This window comes from Falco cherrug, chromosome 1, assembly GCF_023634085.1.
Source record: "Falco cherrug isolate bFalChe1 chromosome 1, bFalChe1.pri, whole genome shotgun sequence".
In the NCBI taxonomy this organism is placed as follows: domain Eukaryota; kingdom Metazoa; phylum Chordata; class Aves; order Falconiformes; family Falconidae; genus Falco; species Falco cherrug.
The window spans coordinates 79,050,804-79,067,711 of NC_073697.1; the positions used below are offsets into that span (position 1 = coordinate 79,050,804).

The following is a 16,908-nucleotide window of genomic DNA, read 5'->3' on the forward strand; positions in this document are numbered from 1 at the left end:
TCAACTTTTTGGTAGGAAACAGTACTTGAGGGGCCCTTGGTGTGGGGCAGCTCCCACGCTAAAAGCAAACTTTGCGGTATTTGGGTCGTTCGTCACTGCACAAGCTGAAGTGTTGGGACAAAGGTGTTTATCAATGGCATGTGATATTTGTTTTGGCTCTCAGTGAAGTAAATTGCGATGAGCTGGTCACCTCAGTAGAGGTAACACAGCTGAGATACCCTGCGGTCCTGACCTGCCGCTCCGGGGTGAGCAGCACACAGTGCCCGTCGGTGGGCTGCTGTGTCCGCACGCCCCCGCTGCTGCTTCTCTGTAGCTGCTGCTCTCTGGGGGGATCCTAGCCTCTAGAGTGAGACCCTCAAGCTGTGTTCCTTACTCGTTTTGCTGGAGGACTGAAACCCAGAGGCTCCCAGCACTGCCACACCTTGAACTGGGAACTGGGTGCCCGTACAGTTGCTCACCCGCCGTGGTGGCACGGTGGGAGAGGGGTCTGGCTCGCGGTCACTGGCCCTGGCTGCACCAGTGCACTTACTTGTGTGCTGCCACACTGGAACGCAGGGCAGGGTGGGCAAGGAAGCCGGGGCAGTCGTGCTTCTGTCCTGGCATCTCGGATGCACGTGCAGCACTAAGTGGTATGTCAGAAGGCCCAATGGAGAGGGGAAAGAGGTTCCTTATAGACATATTGCAAGAGAGAAGTGAAATATCTTTAAAAAAACCAAAACATCAAGCTATGAAATCTTAAACAATGTGTGTCTGGCCTTTAACTTGTAAATCGGTGTCATTTAAAACAAAATACTAGGAAATAACTTTTGAAATGTCCAAGTGTAGAAAGTGTTTACTTCTTTATTAACATAGGATAGCTTCACTAAACAACGCAGCAAAACAAGGGATGTCGCTCCCTGCCTCCCAATAGGTGCTGGTGAAGCAAAACACCGAAACTAGAAATTGGGTCTTGGCAGCCAAATCAGGGTGATAAATACGTATCCTTCCCTAGCAGTGCAACAGAGAGTAATATATATAACAATCAGAGTTGGTTGAAACACAAGCTGTAACTACCACAGAACAAAATTCCCCTAAAATCTGGAATATTGCTGAAAAGCTCTTTGAAATTATCATTTCATACTGGCAGTTTACAGAAAAATTATTTGCATAAGTACCCACCATACTCCAGTAGACTTGTGGTAGAGAAAAAGCAATATATCAATATGAGAACTGTCTGTACCTTTGCAAATTATTTTGTTCCATTGCCCATGTTTTCCTTCTTCCTTATGGATCTTTTAATTCTTGTGTCCTTCTGTAGGCTTCCCTCTCTGCTTTCTTCTGTTTCTTTTTCCCTGCTCCTTTATTCTGTTTGTATCTCCCTTGCCTCCTTTTTATCTCTTACTTAATAGAGAACGGCAGTTATTGTGATAAATGAGAAGAACTATGCTACCTGAGAAATGGAGCAGAGCTTTGATCTTTCAGGCTTTGGCAAGAATACTGCGATGTTAACATCACTGCAGGCAGTGCAGGTAGTTACACAGGTGTGAGATGGAGAGCTGTGGACAGTTCTAGATGCTCCACCTAGAGTAACTCCAGGAAGATTACCCCGTGGTTCATACAGTGCACAAAGTTCAGGCTTTGTATCACAGAAGCATATTAGTTTGGATGACAAGTATGTTCTTTGCTAAGAATTTTCCGTATGATTCTAGACATTTGGAAAATCCAAGTCCTCTGGTAAAATTATCTCCCGTGTTTTATGGAAAAAAATATCTGCATTTTCCTGATGAGAGAAAGACCTGAGGGCCTTGCCCAAAAAGTCACAGAAGTTTGTGGGATAAAATAGCAGAACCCTTATGGTTAAAATAAATTTGATTTACCTCCATATTTAAACCCTGAATTTGTACGTCGGATTAGAGGCCAGTGGCTGGTACATCCAATGAGAGGTTCTGCACTGTGTTCCTTGTCGACCCTTGCTTGGATTTCCATTCCTCCAAATCTCTTAACCTGTTTAATCTCTGATAATCTGAAATGCTTGCCACAGAAATAATCAGTGAATTTCAACAGAATTTACAAGCGTTTCAAGCCACGCATATGTTCCTGTGCCAGTCCGTGCCCAGCACTCTGGCACTAGAACAGCCAGGACTGAAGCAGATACTAGTTTCAAAAAAGCTGGATGACACTATTTGTGGGATTTAATATTCAACTTTGATATTGTTACAAAAAGCTGCAATTCAACAGCTAATGCACTTGAATCAGTATAATGCGTGCTTTGAAACCTGCTACATCTTTCCAAATGCAGCTGTTACAACTGGGAGAGCAGCACTGACCAAGGCTGCTACTATTTGGTAACATTTTGTAGCTGTCAGAATGGGTCTTTTCTCTGCTGTTTAGCTCTGCTGACGGTTTGGAAAAGTAGCATACATGTCATGTGTTTTTCTTTGCATCGTGATCAGTGGCAAAATGATCTTCTGATTTTCACTGAAAATATTATTAAAACAAGAAGCTACAGTTTAATACTGACTTGAGAAATTTCTTTGTGAAGGGTCTCACATTTCTAGATCTGAATAACCTAGATTTCTGCTAGAGTCTGTCCCATGCATTCCTTTTGTTTCAAAATAGATGTGTCAGAGCTGAATAACCCATAAATATTTTCAGCTGATTTTTCTGCAGGGCCACGTTGTCACCTTAGTCTTTAACAACAAACCGCCACCAAGGCCAAGGGGAAGCTCCACACGGAGTATGTGGTGAGCACGGCGGTTACCTCCGAGTCAGTTCTGCTTTGCCACCTTCTCCCTGCTGCTGTCATTTGCATGTGCTGACCTTTCCTGTGCAAAAGTAATCTGAGAAACACTCTGCAATTTGATTTGTTTCACATGCTTAAAAAAAAAGTAGAATAAATGGAACGGGAGGATTTGAAAGATCAGTAGCCGCGATAATTCCAGCTTCCACTGGAGACAGTTAACAAGCGTCACGGATCAAACATTCTACAGTAAGCCAAAATCTACATCTTTATTTCTTTAATTTTCAGTTGTATTACAGAGATGGTATATACTAACAGCAGGCTAGTGTTAGTCATTAAGTGCGTATTTACTGTGATTAATTAAACAACATTAATTTCTCTTAATACCACAAGTGCAACCACAGTATTTCACAAAACATCTCTTCTTTACATTGCTTCACCATTTTAGTGAAAGAAGCAGCCTGTGTTTTTAAAGATGATATAAATTCACACGTTTACCATATTTACCTACCTTTCTCAGCTTTAAACGTATATCTACTGTATTTTCCAGAAGAGTATTAAAAAAGAACCAAGTGATAGACTCAACAGGGAAATTAGTATTGTAATGTATTCCTAGAGCATCCAGGCTCACCGGGTGTGCTGATTACCTTTGAAAAGCCCAGTTTCAAAGGCAAGGTCTACTGCTTTTGCATACTCAGATCTTTTTTAGAATAGCAGATTTTGAAAGGAGTGGGCTGTGAATAACTATAACTGCCCGTACATTGTATGAAAAATGACAATTTTTATTTTACAAATAAAAATTAAGGTCCTAGTGTGTACTAGTGTACTGAAGGTACAGTGCACATGGCCAAGTCACAGATTTCAGTTCTTTTAAACACGCTTTGTAGCCAAAGCTGTCTGTAATCATTTAGTCAGAAAGGAAGGTGCCTGCTGGTCCTTGGCCTGCAGATACCGTGGAAGGGAACAATTGGGAAAATAGCTGATTTCTCCTCTTCTTCAGAGCTGCATCCTTTGCCATGGGCCATAGCTAAAGCAGAATCAGTAGCTGCACGATAGCTGTGAAAATACCTTTCAACCATCTGTTCTGGTTGAATACACCTCTTCAATCAATATTTTTTTTTTCCCTATCAGAAAAATTACAAGGACATGACCTCGCTGCTCCAGGATAAACCGTTTTCACTAATGAGAAGTTCCTGTTATTGGCTTCCCATGCACAGTTTTTAACTTCTCCAGAATCTCAAGTGACCTCAGTGCTGTGTTTACCATCACATCTGCACACCCACCTGTGAAAACCCCAAATGAAAAAAAACCAAGGCCATATTTTGCTTCAAAAATAAGAAAACATGCAAATCCGTATTTCCGGGACAACAGTCACAGACCTGTTAGGTTTAGTCCTATTCCTGCTGCGTCCAGAATCCTGCTATTGACTTCAGTGGGAGTTGGCCTGAGCGCTGAACTATGACTATGAAAGGTGGTTGTCAGTGATTTTCAGTGTGAAAATGATTTTGTAGGCATTGTAAACAGAAGTGGCAGGTGGCAAATACTCAGTCAGAAAACTCCGCAGTTGAAGTCTACTAATGGAACACTTTGCTTTCTACAGACCTAGTTTTCAAACAGTTCTCTAAGATCTATAGAGTTCAGGGAAACTTTTAGTACTTTTATCTATAAAACTTTAAGTACTTTTATTTATAGACCTTGCTGTTCATTATAATTTAAAGCTGTGAACACAAAGGGAATATTTAACCATATGCACTTTCATAAGACGCTACAATCAATGTCTTATATTGCTCTACCATGCTCCAGTATCTTTGGGAAAATAACAGTAATAGTATTTATGCAAACCTATGAGTCACTGGCATAAACAGTTACCCACAACTCTCAGCAAGATAAGCGTTTCTGAAGATGTAGGAGAATTATTTTATCATCTCTGAAGATGCTTCACAGTTAATCTAGACCATGGTTCTCAAATGAGAAGTTACTTCATGCATTACAAATTTGGAATTCTTAAATAGTTTATGGTTTCATTTATTATGAATGATGCAGCAATCCTGGCTAAGTCATGAACACTGGTTAAAGATTTCAGTAAAAAATAGTATGAGGTAAAAAGCTGTTAGATTTTGCTCTTATTACAGAATAATTACAATTATTTTTTACTCTCTTTGTTCCTAAAAGAATTTTTGCACCATGAACTAAAAAATCAGAGTTTGCAGGCATCTGGAGTTGGAGGTTCAGTTAAATAAGTAAAGTTATATGCGTTGGCAAGTTTGAAAGATTCAGCTGTAAGTAGGTATTTTGGGAAAAATCAGTAAACAAAACAATTAACAGTTACTTCATATTCTAGAACCAAGCGCTTCTCCATTTGTGACTTCTAATTCACATTCCATCAGCTGTGGTCAAGATTTTGATCTTTACGTTTAACTCCTGCCGGCTGTCATGAGCACTGCATGTCCTCAGGGCAAGTTTTAATTATTGAAAAGAAAGAGTTCTGAAGATGTAAATGTATTTCTTAGTTTTCCTCTTAATGTTTTTCATGAAATATTGTACTTTCACAGGCTGCAAATGCAGATTAAATGCTAAATTTAAAATTTATTCTTTTAAAGTGTGAGAACAGTTGCCAGACACTTTGTGTTGGTCTTGCTTTTGCTTGTCCTCACTGCAGCACCTCTGTTGCGATTGCTTCCTCATCTGGGTACCCGGATCACTTAAGGTATCATCAGCTATTTGGTTCAATATCAGTATTTCTCAAAAAAAACCCCACCCAAACCAAGTTAAATAATGTCTTGTGGTTACCTACAGCAGGTTATTTCTACCATTAGGGAGGTCTCTAGCTCTGCCTCAGGAAAAATGCCCATCGGGGCGGGGGTTTTCGGGGGCAGTGTCCTCATCGTGAGCTGCTTAGCTGGTGGTACAAGCCACCCTACAGACCAGGGGTGAGGGTGCGAGGATGTGCCATGGCCAAGGGCTACAAAAATCACCTCTATTTGGGGTTTCTTGAGTGCGTGAGGGGGGAAGGGGTGTTGGGCACGGGGGGGCTGCCCGCTGGGCTGTTTGCACACATTGGGTTTGACGCGCAGGAGGAGAATATTTTTCCCACGCTATCTTCTCAGCATGCCTCCCTGTTATTTGGTGCTAGCATAGGAAAAATATTTACCCTATGAAAGTACATGTGATACTTAAAATGGCAAATATATATTTCATAAGGAACATTTGGGAACCAGTCCTTCCTTTAGCTACATGCCAGAACACGGGCGCAGCAATTAGGGTTCCCCCTGTGCCTTTAATTGAAACCAGAGATGTGGCTGCAATATAACTTTTGCATGTGGAGTCTGGGCTTCTCCCAGGGCTACATTTGTGTCCAGGGATTTGCTTCACACCATTACAGGGAAATGAGTCAGTCACACAGTCACTATTGGAAATTCAGTGCTGCTTTAAAACCAGGGTTTCCCCCTGTCTTGGAGAACACTGGTTTCATATCAAGCTGTAGAGCTTGGTGTTACTGCACGAATGCTGAACTTTTCAAGCAGCAGAAATCTGTCTCATGATGACTTTAAAATGAGACATATCATCAGTTCTGAAGTTTACTTATGTATTCCGTGAAACTGATTGTCTGCTGATTACAATAGGGACAAGATGGAAAAGGAGGTAACATTTTCTTCTCTGAAAACAAAGGTAATTATTTTCTTGATCTCCTAGCTTGGTAGCTGTCTGATGTTGCAGCAACACAGATCACAATCCATTCGACTTGGAGCACAGAGGGAAAACTTGATTGTGTTTCTCTGTTTCTTAAAACATTTCATAAAGAAAAAAAAGTAGAGAGGCGAGGAAATTCCACATTATGTGGGGAGAGAGTCTTTCTTGTAAGCAAGGTCCAGATTTTTAGCTTGCCCTGAGCAGTCATGCAGGACAGTTGCTGGGATGAATTATGACACGGAATTGGGATTTTCTAAAATGTCTGGACTGTTAAAATAATAATTGGTTGCTATGACGCGTATTATTTTATCATAGCTGCCTTACCACCTTGTACTTGGCTTGGTAATCACTGCAAGTGCTGTGTTGTGTTGTGATATTTCCTTACTACCAAAAGTTTGCTGTGCCAGGCAGAAAAGGTTTAAGTGTGCTTCTCAGAAATAGCCCCGAACAGGCTAGCTCTGGCAGTAAGGGCACTGGAACCGGGCTTGCACAGCACACAACGGCAGTTCGTGCTTTGGGGAAAATATTGTCAGACTACTCTAAAGGGCCGTGGGGTACGGACAGGTCAGAACTAGGGATGGCTTGTCAGAAACAAGGGTGGATGTTTTGGGGAACAAGCAGGAAAGTTAATGCCTGACAAAGCGTATTCCTTTTGAGAGCTAGACTGGAGTTTGAGATTGCTGAATCTGGTAATTTCTTGGGTACCAGTTCATTATTGCAAAGTTCACTCTCCAATATCATGTCTCGTCCTGATCCACAGAGAGGGTAACAACCTTTTCATCAGTTACTGCCTTTGTTCAAGCAGCAAAACCCTGCGCTGTGAAAGAGCCTAGAATCCTGCTGGAAAAAAAGTTACTACTTTGTAGTGTAAGTAAAACCCATATCCACACAAGGGTGGTAATGATTTAGGATTGATCACCTATATTTGGGATTTCCTAGAGCTCAAGTCCTTGCCTTTGCAATTTTCTTTTTATAGAGTTATATTCTTTATGCAATTCAGTCTGAGTAATATTTTAATTACATTTCTGTTGCTGCTGGAGATTTATAAATCCTATCCCTACTGTGTACTTTACCTAATATGCAAGTTACACATGATACAGTTTTAAAATTATTCTTATGTAATGACACAGTTATCCCCAGATTGGTTAGCAAATGTATTTACTGTGCTAACAACAGACCAAATTACTGGAAAGGGAAAAATGAGGCATCCTCAAATTTCAGTTGATGGGTTAGTCTCTGACTGGGGACATGCAGGAAAACATCTCACTCCTCTTCACAAGGACACATCTTTTCCAAGATGTCCTCGACCTAAGCCAGCAATTAGCAGTTTTCTGATAGGTATGACTCACTACCACTTAGAAATCTGGAAGCAGATTTGCCTATCTCCTCCGGTTAGTTCCATCTTGTGCTTTCCAAAGCAATACCCAAACAAATTAATGCTTTGAAAGTGTGGGCACTCTGAGCATGTTTTAAGTTGACAGTGAAGCAGCCAAAGCTTACTTATTTGTACAGGATTTAATAAGACTAGTAAATGCTTCCTTTGACTTCTTAAAATATTAACTTATACATTGAAGTGGACCTGAGCAATTCTCTCTGTCTTAGAAGCCTCCTTAAAATCCTTGGAAATGGACACATCACCAGGGCTTTGATTCTGTTGCTACACACAGCACTTGAAGGAGAAAAAACGAAGTACACATCTTGCACTTCAGATTAATAAGACAAACTGATAGGATTTCGTTATTTTCCCCGTGTTTGCCTGCACACAGGCATGACAGCTGAATCCGCAGTGAGCTGCTGCTGCTTGGGGTGGTGGGTGCCACCCTGCCTTGCTAGAAGCTGCCTGCGTTTTGCCTGTGCCTAACAGTCCCAGTCCCTGCCTTGCTGTGGGCAGAGGCGTGCTGACTGGCGAGGGGCAAAAGGCGTCACACAGAGACTGGAGCTGTGTGGGAACTGCACAGCCTCCATCGTTTTACCGAAGGGCAAGGCAGAAGGTCACAGCTGCTTCTGTTGGGGCAGCAGCACCCGGACCACGCCGGGCTCCTGCAAGCGCTGCAGTCACTCTTGTGCTGGAGAAAGTTAGATCCAGTCAGTGGTGTCTTCTGACTGCTGCAAAACAAACTAATTATTTATTTTTTTTAAAAAAAAATCTTGCTCAACATGCGGCAGTTCACCTAGCAAAGTGATAGGTGTGATTTAAAAAAAGTGACATTATAGTGTAACACCATATTCTGCCCTACTGTGAGCAAGGGGCTCTGCTTGTAGTAAGACGAAAGTATTTAATGTGGCTTCTAATTTTTGTGCCATGTCAATAAGCTAAGATTATAAACTACCTTTAACTACTGTTACCAAGTGGCATTGCTTAATTCTTGTGAATATTAGTGGTTTTTACTGTATGATTGATGCATTGCACTGTATTTCATGGCACTGTCAAGGAAATGTTTTAGCAGAGAAGTATTCAGAAGCAACTGATACAAATAAGCATACAGGAAGGCATTTTGGCTGCAAGACAAGTATAGATGTAAATATACAATGAAATGTTTGCACAAAGCATTTTGAGCACTGTGAAGTTATTCTGCTCCTATGACAATACTATGTAAATTCATCTTCGTTTTTCTGAGTGGCACAGTGCCATGCTGCATTCAGCCAGGCACGAAATAAATTGGTTGCTTGTAGTTTGATCTCACAGCAGATTATTCAATTTTAATTTTCAATTTGCTTCCCGAGGTAAATATGACATCAATTAATATGTCAGAGATGAAGAACTCACATGAAGCGCTGCTGCTCCCCTGGGATGAGCTCTCTCAAAGCATGTTTGGAGAGGAATTAAACCCAGAAACTTTTCCCATGTTTCCTCACGTTCCTTATTTTTTGTTATGGTTGGAAAATGTCTTTAAACATTGTGAACAATGGGAGGGCTGGTGTTCCTCATTCTTGAAACACATCTGCAGATGTTTGACTTAGCCTGTGATGTGTGCCATCACCTTTCTCATACATTTTTAAGGCTTATTATACTGCTGAAACGCCTTCTGTAAACTCTACACTGGTGATTCATCACCTTTCTCCTGTCAGACCTTTAAAACCACTGTCTAATTGCCGGTTGAGTGAGACAGGTTTTCCTGTAAGACAATAGATTATTTTTTTTCCTGAACTTTAGTTATACTAAGTGTGAGATGCACTTAGGATACCAGATGCAAACCTGATATTTTAATAAAAGAAGACCTAGTACATGCTTGGGTTTTTTTCAGTGTCTGAGCCCTCTGAAGTGTTATGGAATTAGGTTTTCTGCTTTGTTTTTTTAAAGATGTGATTTAGGAGGTCTTGTCATTGCAGAGGTCACAAAGAGTTTTGAATTGGCCACTGCTTGAAAATTGTTATGTCTATTAAGTTGATGTAGGTTTTGAACTGGGATATATGTTACCAAAGGACCATCCCATTTGTTTCTGGGAAAACAAGAACTTCAGGTTACCCCGAAAATAGCTCTGCAGGAAGCTTTCGTTAGGAACTGTCATTATTTGGAATTTAAAGATGTGCACATTAATGATACTGGTTTTTTACAACATCATTATTACTAGAAACATCATAGATCTTGAAATCAATGATGATTTTGTCCTAAATAGCAATTGGCAGGACCCTAAGGTCATGTTCAGAGCAAGGGCACAGATTCCAGCCCCCACCAGGGCAGGAGGAGGCTGCGTGTGGGTGTTGTGCAGCACAAAGGATGGCAGGCTGCATCACAAGAAGAAGCTGCAGACATGGTAGCTGCATGCCCAGCAGCTTTGTCAGCTCAGGGATCTTCACATCAGTGCCCCTTTTACCCCCAAATAAGTCTGGGAACATGACCATCTTCTGGGACCTCTCCTTCCCACTTGGCAGCTTGTGGAGACTTCGGGTTTTCCAGGGTAAAATAATGGCATCACTTCCTTCACAGAGCTGATTCTACCTGCCTGGATATTTTTTCTAACCCATCAAATGTAATTTAATTAAAATACAAAATGCTAGCATGGAAGTGAACTGGCAAATAATTCCTGATTGTCTTCTAGAAACAGAAAACAGTTTCACCAGCAGGGAGAAAACCCCCCCATCAAATCCACTGGTAACTGCTGAAGGTCATTCACCTCCCCTGTTCTTAGTTTAGTGCAAATGCAGTAAATATCTGTTGGTATGTAATTTAACCCCTAATTCAGTCTTACAGTCTTCACAGAGAAAGCAACTTTTTGTTTTTTTTAAATAGCAGCACATATAAATGCATTATTACATTCACTGGGAGATGTTTTAAATGTTTTATTACACATTTTTTTCACAAAAATATATTTCAGAGGTTTTTTTTCTTTCCAAAATGCTGGTATACTTGATTTAAAATGTTTTAGTATTACTATTCTATAATTTCAAGATTTATCGTGAAATTTAAGGGACAAATTCAGCAAAGCATGTGAGTATATATGTAATATATGCCAAAGCCGTAAATTTTTTTATCCTTTGGTAGTGGTGCACATATATATTAATTTTACTATTTTTCTTAACAGTTTATTTCAGTACACAGATCAGTGTAACTACAGAAAAGGTATTTATTTTCTGCATTTTTTGTAAAGTAATGCAAGGTTATATAACGACTCCTGAATAAAAATACTTGTACATGTATGTAAAAATGCTGACATTATAAAGAAAATTATTAAGTATATTTCTGTATTGAGAGTGTGGTTCTTGCTTGAAGTTTTTCACCGCCTCATTTGCTACACAACAGTATTCAGCAATAAAACATAAAGCATTACTGATGTCCAGGCAGTAGAAACAAATGAGTTTCTATGTAAAAACTGAAATATAGAACGTTATGTAAACATTCTTCAGCCTTTTGTTCTTAGCATTGTGGTTTTTGATTCTTAAAATAATGCTTTAATAATTTTGATAGATGTCTCCTAGAAGCTGGCCTGACACATCGGTATTACAGCATACTTTGAAAGGGCCTTTTCTGCCAAATATATTTTTTTTCCCAGCAGCAGCCAGGCCAGCCCGTTTCTCCTCTCAGCCACGCCACGTGTGCTGGGTCTGCAGCGCTGCCCTGCTGTGCCATTCATTCCAGCAGTTTCAAAAAGAAGCGGCTGATAGCCTGTATCAAGGAATTAGTTATTTTTAACCCTGGTACAGTTGCTGTGTGACCCTAAAAGCCCTTTGGGTGTCCCAGGGGCAGAAATAAGCGGTGTGCTACACAGGCTGATTAAAGCCGTAGTATGCCTGAAGGAAATCGTTATTGTCCTGTATCTCCAGAGAGACAAATGTGATACTTCAGCTGCTTCCAGAGTCACCAAAAGCTCTCAAGGTTTACCTTGGTTTAAAGTATTATTATGAGGATAAGAGGATCCAATGCAATGAGATACAGTCAATAGAAAATGAAGCCCTTAAGGGAAAAGCCTTTTTCAGTTTGTCTGACTGAAATAAATGTAACAAATGGAATGATTATTAAAATGAAAAGTTCAGCCCCCCCCCCCTTTTTTTTTTTTAAATCTGTTGTTTGAAAGATATCCCCTTTAAAAGCATAAAAATCCCTTGGTGTTTCCAAGCAAGTTCAGTTATGGTCTTATATATATATATATATATACACACATATATATATACAACAGATATAAGTCAGTGGTCAAAATGCCATGATCTTAGTTGTCACCAGCCAGTAGCTCATACACAAGGCATGGACCTTTGGTCTCGGGTGGTCTGCTGTTCCAGGAGGGCGAGTAGTAACTTCAGTCATATACCTCTCTGTCACAAAAGGGATCATCAAGTAAATTGAGATGCAAGTATCCGTAACAAGTCAGGTTCATTGTGCTGTATCAGGTGGCTTTTAATAGCTGCTTATGAAGAGTAAAAAGGTTTTCTGATTAGAATTCTGCTTTCTACTTTTTTAGAAACCTCATCCATCAATGTGACCAAAGACGTACCAGATAAAACAACGCCTCTGCTTTAATCACTAGAGCCCCAATTTAGCCAAGAACTTAACCATGCATGTAACTTTTAATTACCTGAAGCACTGAAGTCAGTAGGGATTACATGCTTAAAATGGCACATATGCTTTCCGGAGCAAAGTCCTAGAAAAGCCATTATTTTAATGCACATATGATAAACCTGGCATGTCACAGGAATTTAAAAGAGAAAATAAATTATTATTTAAATATTTTAAATTATTTTATCTTTCTTCTTGTTTTGTAGGGGCACATATTTGTTCCTGTGGTGATTTATAGCTACCAGTAATCTTCCACAGTGGTTGCCCTGTCTACTATTCTGGCATCTTCTGCTCTTGCTAATAAACAGAAAAGAACTATTAAACTCACAGCCAAGTACTCTTATTCTCAAGAGGGAAACTTTGTACAGTATGTTCTGTACAAAACTGAAAGACTTGAAGATCACAGGGGAATGTCCTTTCTCCTTACTGACTCCAAGTCACATCCCTGAGGAACATGACAAGGATTGCACAGAAAACAGCTCTAGAGCGGCTTTGCCCATCTGCAAAGAAGTCCATGAAAAAGATGCTCAAGGAAACCTGCCACAAAGGAAAACGAGCAGAAGTAGAGTGTACCTGCACACGTTGACTGAAAGCATCTGCAAACTAATCTTTCCTGAGGTAAACAGATACTGCATAATAATACTTTAATAGCATTTAATTATAAATATTAAAAAACATTTTATGCCAGCCTTTGGATGTGCGCCTTTAAACTTCAAAGTTTGTGTTCTTACATAGTTCTGTATAGTTTAAATCCTCATTTCATCCTCTTCCATTCTTTCTGGATTGATGTTTTTGTCTTGTATTTGCAGCCTCCCACTGATCATTTTAAATGTTCCTTTTAAATCCCTGTATTTCTGTACGTATTTTTTACATAAAGATACAATTAGAGCAACTCTGCCTTGTTACCTAGTTGTGTAAATAATGTGGTCATCTCATCAGTTCACCTAACTGAATCCATATTGCCAAGTGCATTACTCATTATCACAAAAAAATTAAAATAGCTATTCTCATCTGCTGTGATGCTAACCTTCTGCCACACTATTTTAGAAAACATTACTGTCTGCATTTACCGCAAAGGTGTTCTTATGTCTGTGCTTAACTCAAGTGAAAACAGGTACAGGGCATTCACAGTGGTTTGCTTTGCTGGAGGTGAATACCATGGTTTATCTCTGTAAAAAAAACCATGAAAAATGCAGCTCCATAACATTCAACACTTGGGCTTGCTTCAAATTCTGTGGGAAATGTGAACGAACTGGCTGGTATATATTGAGACTACAAATGGCAAATGGCCAACTCTGTGTAGTCATTTCATTACAGTTCTACTACTTGGACATTCAGTGTACTTTACTAAAAGAGCTAGAGTTTTGTTAAATCTATTTGCAGATCTGTTTTCACAACTCTTCATCTATTACCCTTTTGCTAAAATTCTGCGGTTTTGATAGACCCCCTTTTTACCTCTGCTGCATTACACAGAAAAAAATCATCCCTTTAAACTGATCTTCAAATATATAAAGGAAAGGTCTTTTAACTCAAGAATGATCTGGCAAAGCACCCTTTCTATGGTGTCGTGAAGTCACTAGTGTATAGCTGTTGGAGGGATTTTTAAATAGATAACTGGTACGGTTTTTCTCTAAAGAGTGGTATAAATGTATGCAGCTGCCTATTATGTAATCATGATAGGCTAGTTCATCAGCTGGGGCAAAAACTTGGTACCATCAAGGATATTATGACCAGGTACCCCAGGAGCTACTGAAATTCCAGGTTTTTTTCCACTATTATTTACAGTTATTCAAGTAATATTCATTGGAGCTTTGTCCAAGGTATAATAGTCTGTTCTCATGCTAATTTGGGGTCCAGACCTAAGCATATTCCCAATCCTCGTTCTCCTTAGAAAGGTTTTGCTTGCTTAAAAATGTATTTCACATTGCTCAGATACTTGATAGTGCCTTACTTAACCATCAGCAATTATACCACCATCTTCTTTCAAATTGGAAACTCCAAAACAGCGGGCTGCATCGTGACCCCGACTGCTTCATGAGCTCCTCATGAAAAGAGTGAGTTTTGCATGGAAGTCCAGGACATAGTGCATCCAGAAAAAACTTCTGATTAAATTTGAGATATAATGTAGTGATTGTTTTATTTGCTTCTTTGGGTGTTTACAGCAACATACAGGACATTGTTTGGAGATAAGTAATGAATTGGATTGTGTTCCACTTCCTGTACCAGTTTATACACAGGTGTAATTTACATTGTGTTCATATACGTAAACAGTTCCTCAATTTAGATTTTTGCTTGGAAAAAGTCTCCAGAATGTATCGCCTTTCTTTCACCTGATATTTTCTTTGGGTGTGCAAAATTTCCTTTTGCGAATAAAAAAAGTAAAAGATGCCACAGAAAATGCTGGTTTCTTCAAGGAGTGAGAACCAAAGACAAGGCAGACCACAGCAAGCCCCACAGCCAAATTCCGTCATAGCAGTTTAGCACTGTTCTTTTTGGGACGTTTGGGTTTCAAATGATCAGTCTATATACCTAAGGGAGCTTTACTGGCCCCAACAGTCTGAAATATGCTTGTTTGGAAAGTGTAATTGTTCCAATTAGGAACTACAGAAAGGATATGGAACCACAGGATTGAGGTAAATGGAGGTAAATCTTTATGATAGTTTATTTTATTATGGAGTCCTTTTACACAGCTTATCTACAGTGCTAGATTTTCATCTAGAGGGGATTTTGGGTTTGCAGCACACATAGCCAAAATTCTTCTTTTTCTACAAATAAAAAATAAATGGTTTTAACATTTTCTTGAAATGCTGTAGTCTTGAAAACAGAAAAAGAGGTAATCCGAAGCACGGAATGCTATATGGATTCTTTCATAGCTGCATTTGAAACTCTGTTACCTTTTGCAGTTTCAATCTTGACACTTCTGAAAATTGTCTGGAAAAAAAAAATTAAGTCTTAATATCCAAGAAAAGTTACTTGGCAGAAGAGCCACTTTATACTCGTTTGTTCTATGCATAATACATAATATAACTGGCTTTTTCTGTTAGGAGAATGTATTTTAAACTGAAAAGATTTCTTTCTACATTTTGTATCCATGGCAGGGTGTTTTTTAGGGGGAGGGGATGGGTAATAATAGGAAGTTGGATTAGTTATCTCTTAGCAGCACTGGCTTTATTGCCTTCTGAAAAACTGGAGGTAACGCACATCACTATATTTAAAATGCACAACCGCTGGCACACATGAGCTACGGGGCTTAAATGTAGTGGTACTGGAGCTGAAGACATCAACATAAACTAAATCCCAAACACAGAAATGACATGCTGTTTCTAACAACTACATCATCTTGAAAAAAGTCCCAAGGACAGCAAAGTAATTCTCTGTATAAAAATTTTCTTCTCATGATTAAATGTTCAGCAATGACATTTTAATCAATATACCTTTTTTTCCTTCCCCAGTTTGAAAGGCTAAATCTGGCAGTTCAGAGAACACTTGCAAAATACAGAATAAAAGAAGCCAGGTACGTATGTGTAATGGGTTTGCAACTAACTTCTCAGCAAAAATGCTTTGCAGACAGTTCATAAGGACTGGGGTGGTGATTGAGAATCGGGACTTCTGGAATCTGTTTTCAATTATCTTTGTCAAATTGGTGTGTAACATTTAAGGTAACGTAAGTTAATAATGACTTAGTTTATTTTAACATATCTGCAAATATTTAAATCACGAAGTTGACTTAGTGGGCACATTTAGCTGTTTGTGCGGGGAAACAGGCAAGGACTTTGTTTAAAATGAGCAAGTCTTTTGGAGGAACTCAGAGAGTACTCAGGCATAGCTAGAAAGGTAGATATAATTGTACATGGATATAGCCTGGTGTTTTTAAGATGCAAAGGGTTAGTATTATACAAAATAATCTGGCTTTTGGTACAGTGGATGATCATACACTACAGATACTGACATACGTGTTGTCTTGGGCTCGCTTGGCTTCTGCTTTCTGTTTCCAAGGAACTCAGCTTGATTTTCATCATTCTTTAGTACTAACACAATATTAATCATTTGACCCTTGTAGGGAGCGAGGATTTCTTAGCATCTCATTGTACAATGAGGATTCGATTTATTGAATGCATCTGAAAAAATATGCCCCTTATTTTAGATCTTCTTTCAACAGTGGAGAAAAATAATGAAGTTGGAAACTACACTGTTGCTCACCATGATAAGAATAGATAATTGCAATGTATCTTTTAAATGATACTTGATAATTTCAAAGCAGCATCGACCGAACCAAAGATAGCTAGTCAGATGTGCGTTGCAACTGCTGACTGGCTTATTGATATGAATATTTTCCTTATCTTTAATTATGTGTTGCATCCTGGCATATTAGTTTGAAACAAAAAATTATCATATTCTGAATGATGTAATAATGCAAATGTAAGCCAGATCTAAATGTGTTGCTTTTGTATGTAAATACATCTAAGTATTTCAAATGAAGAAATTCAGAAAGCATGTATCAAATGCTTAT

General features: G+C 39.2%; 1 protein-coding gene across 1 annotated transcript in view; it reads left to right on the top strand.

Annotated features, from left to right (window-relative positions):
- The window catches only part of GUCY1A1 (guanylate cyclase 1 soluble subunit alpha 1), a 36,680-nt gene that overhangs the window by 9,159 nt on the left and 10,613 nt on the right, over positions 1-16,908 (top strand). The window contains exons 2-3 of the mRNA XM_055727935.1: positions 12,605-13,016; positions 15,851-15,912. Of these exons, the coding sequence (XP_055583910.1) occupies positions 12,768-13,016; positions 15,851-15,912 (311 nt within the window). The 5' untranslated portion in view covers positions 12,605-12,767. The remainder of the gene's footprint in view (positions 1-12,604; positions 13,017-15,850; positions 15,913-16,908) is intronic.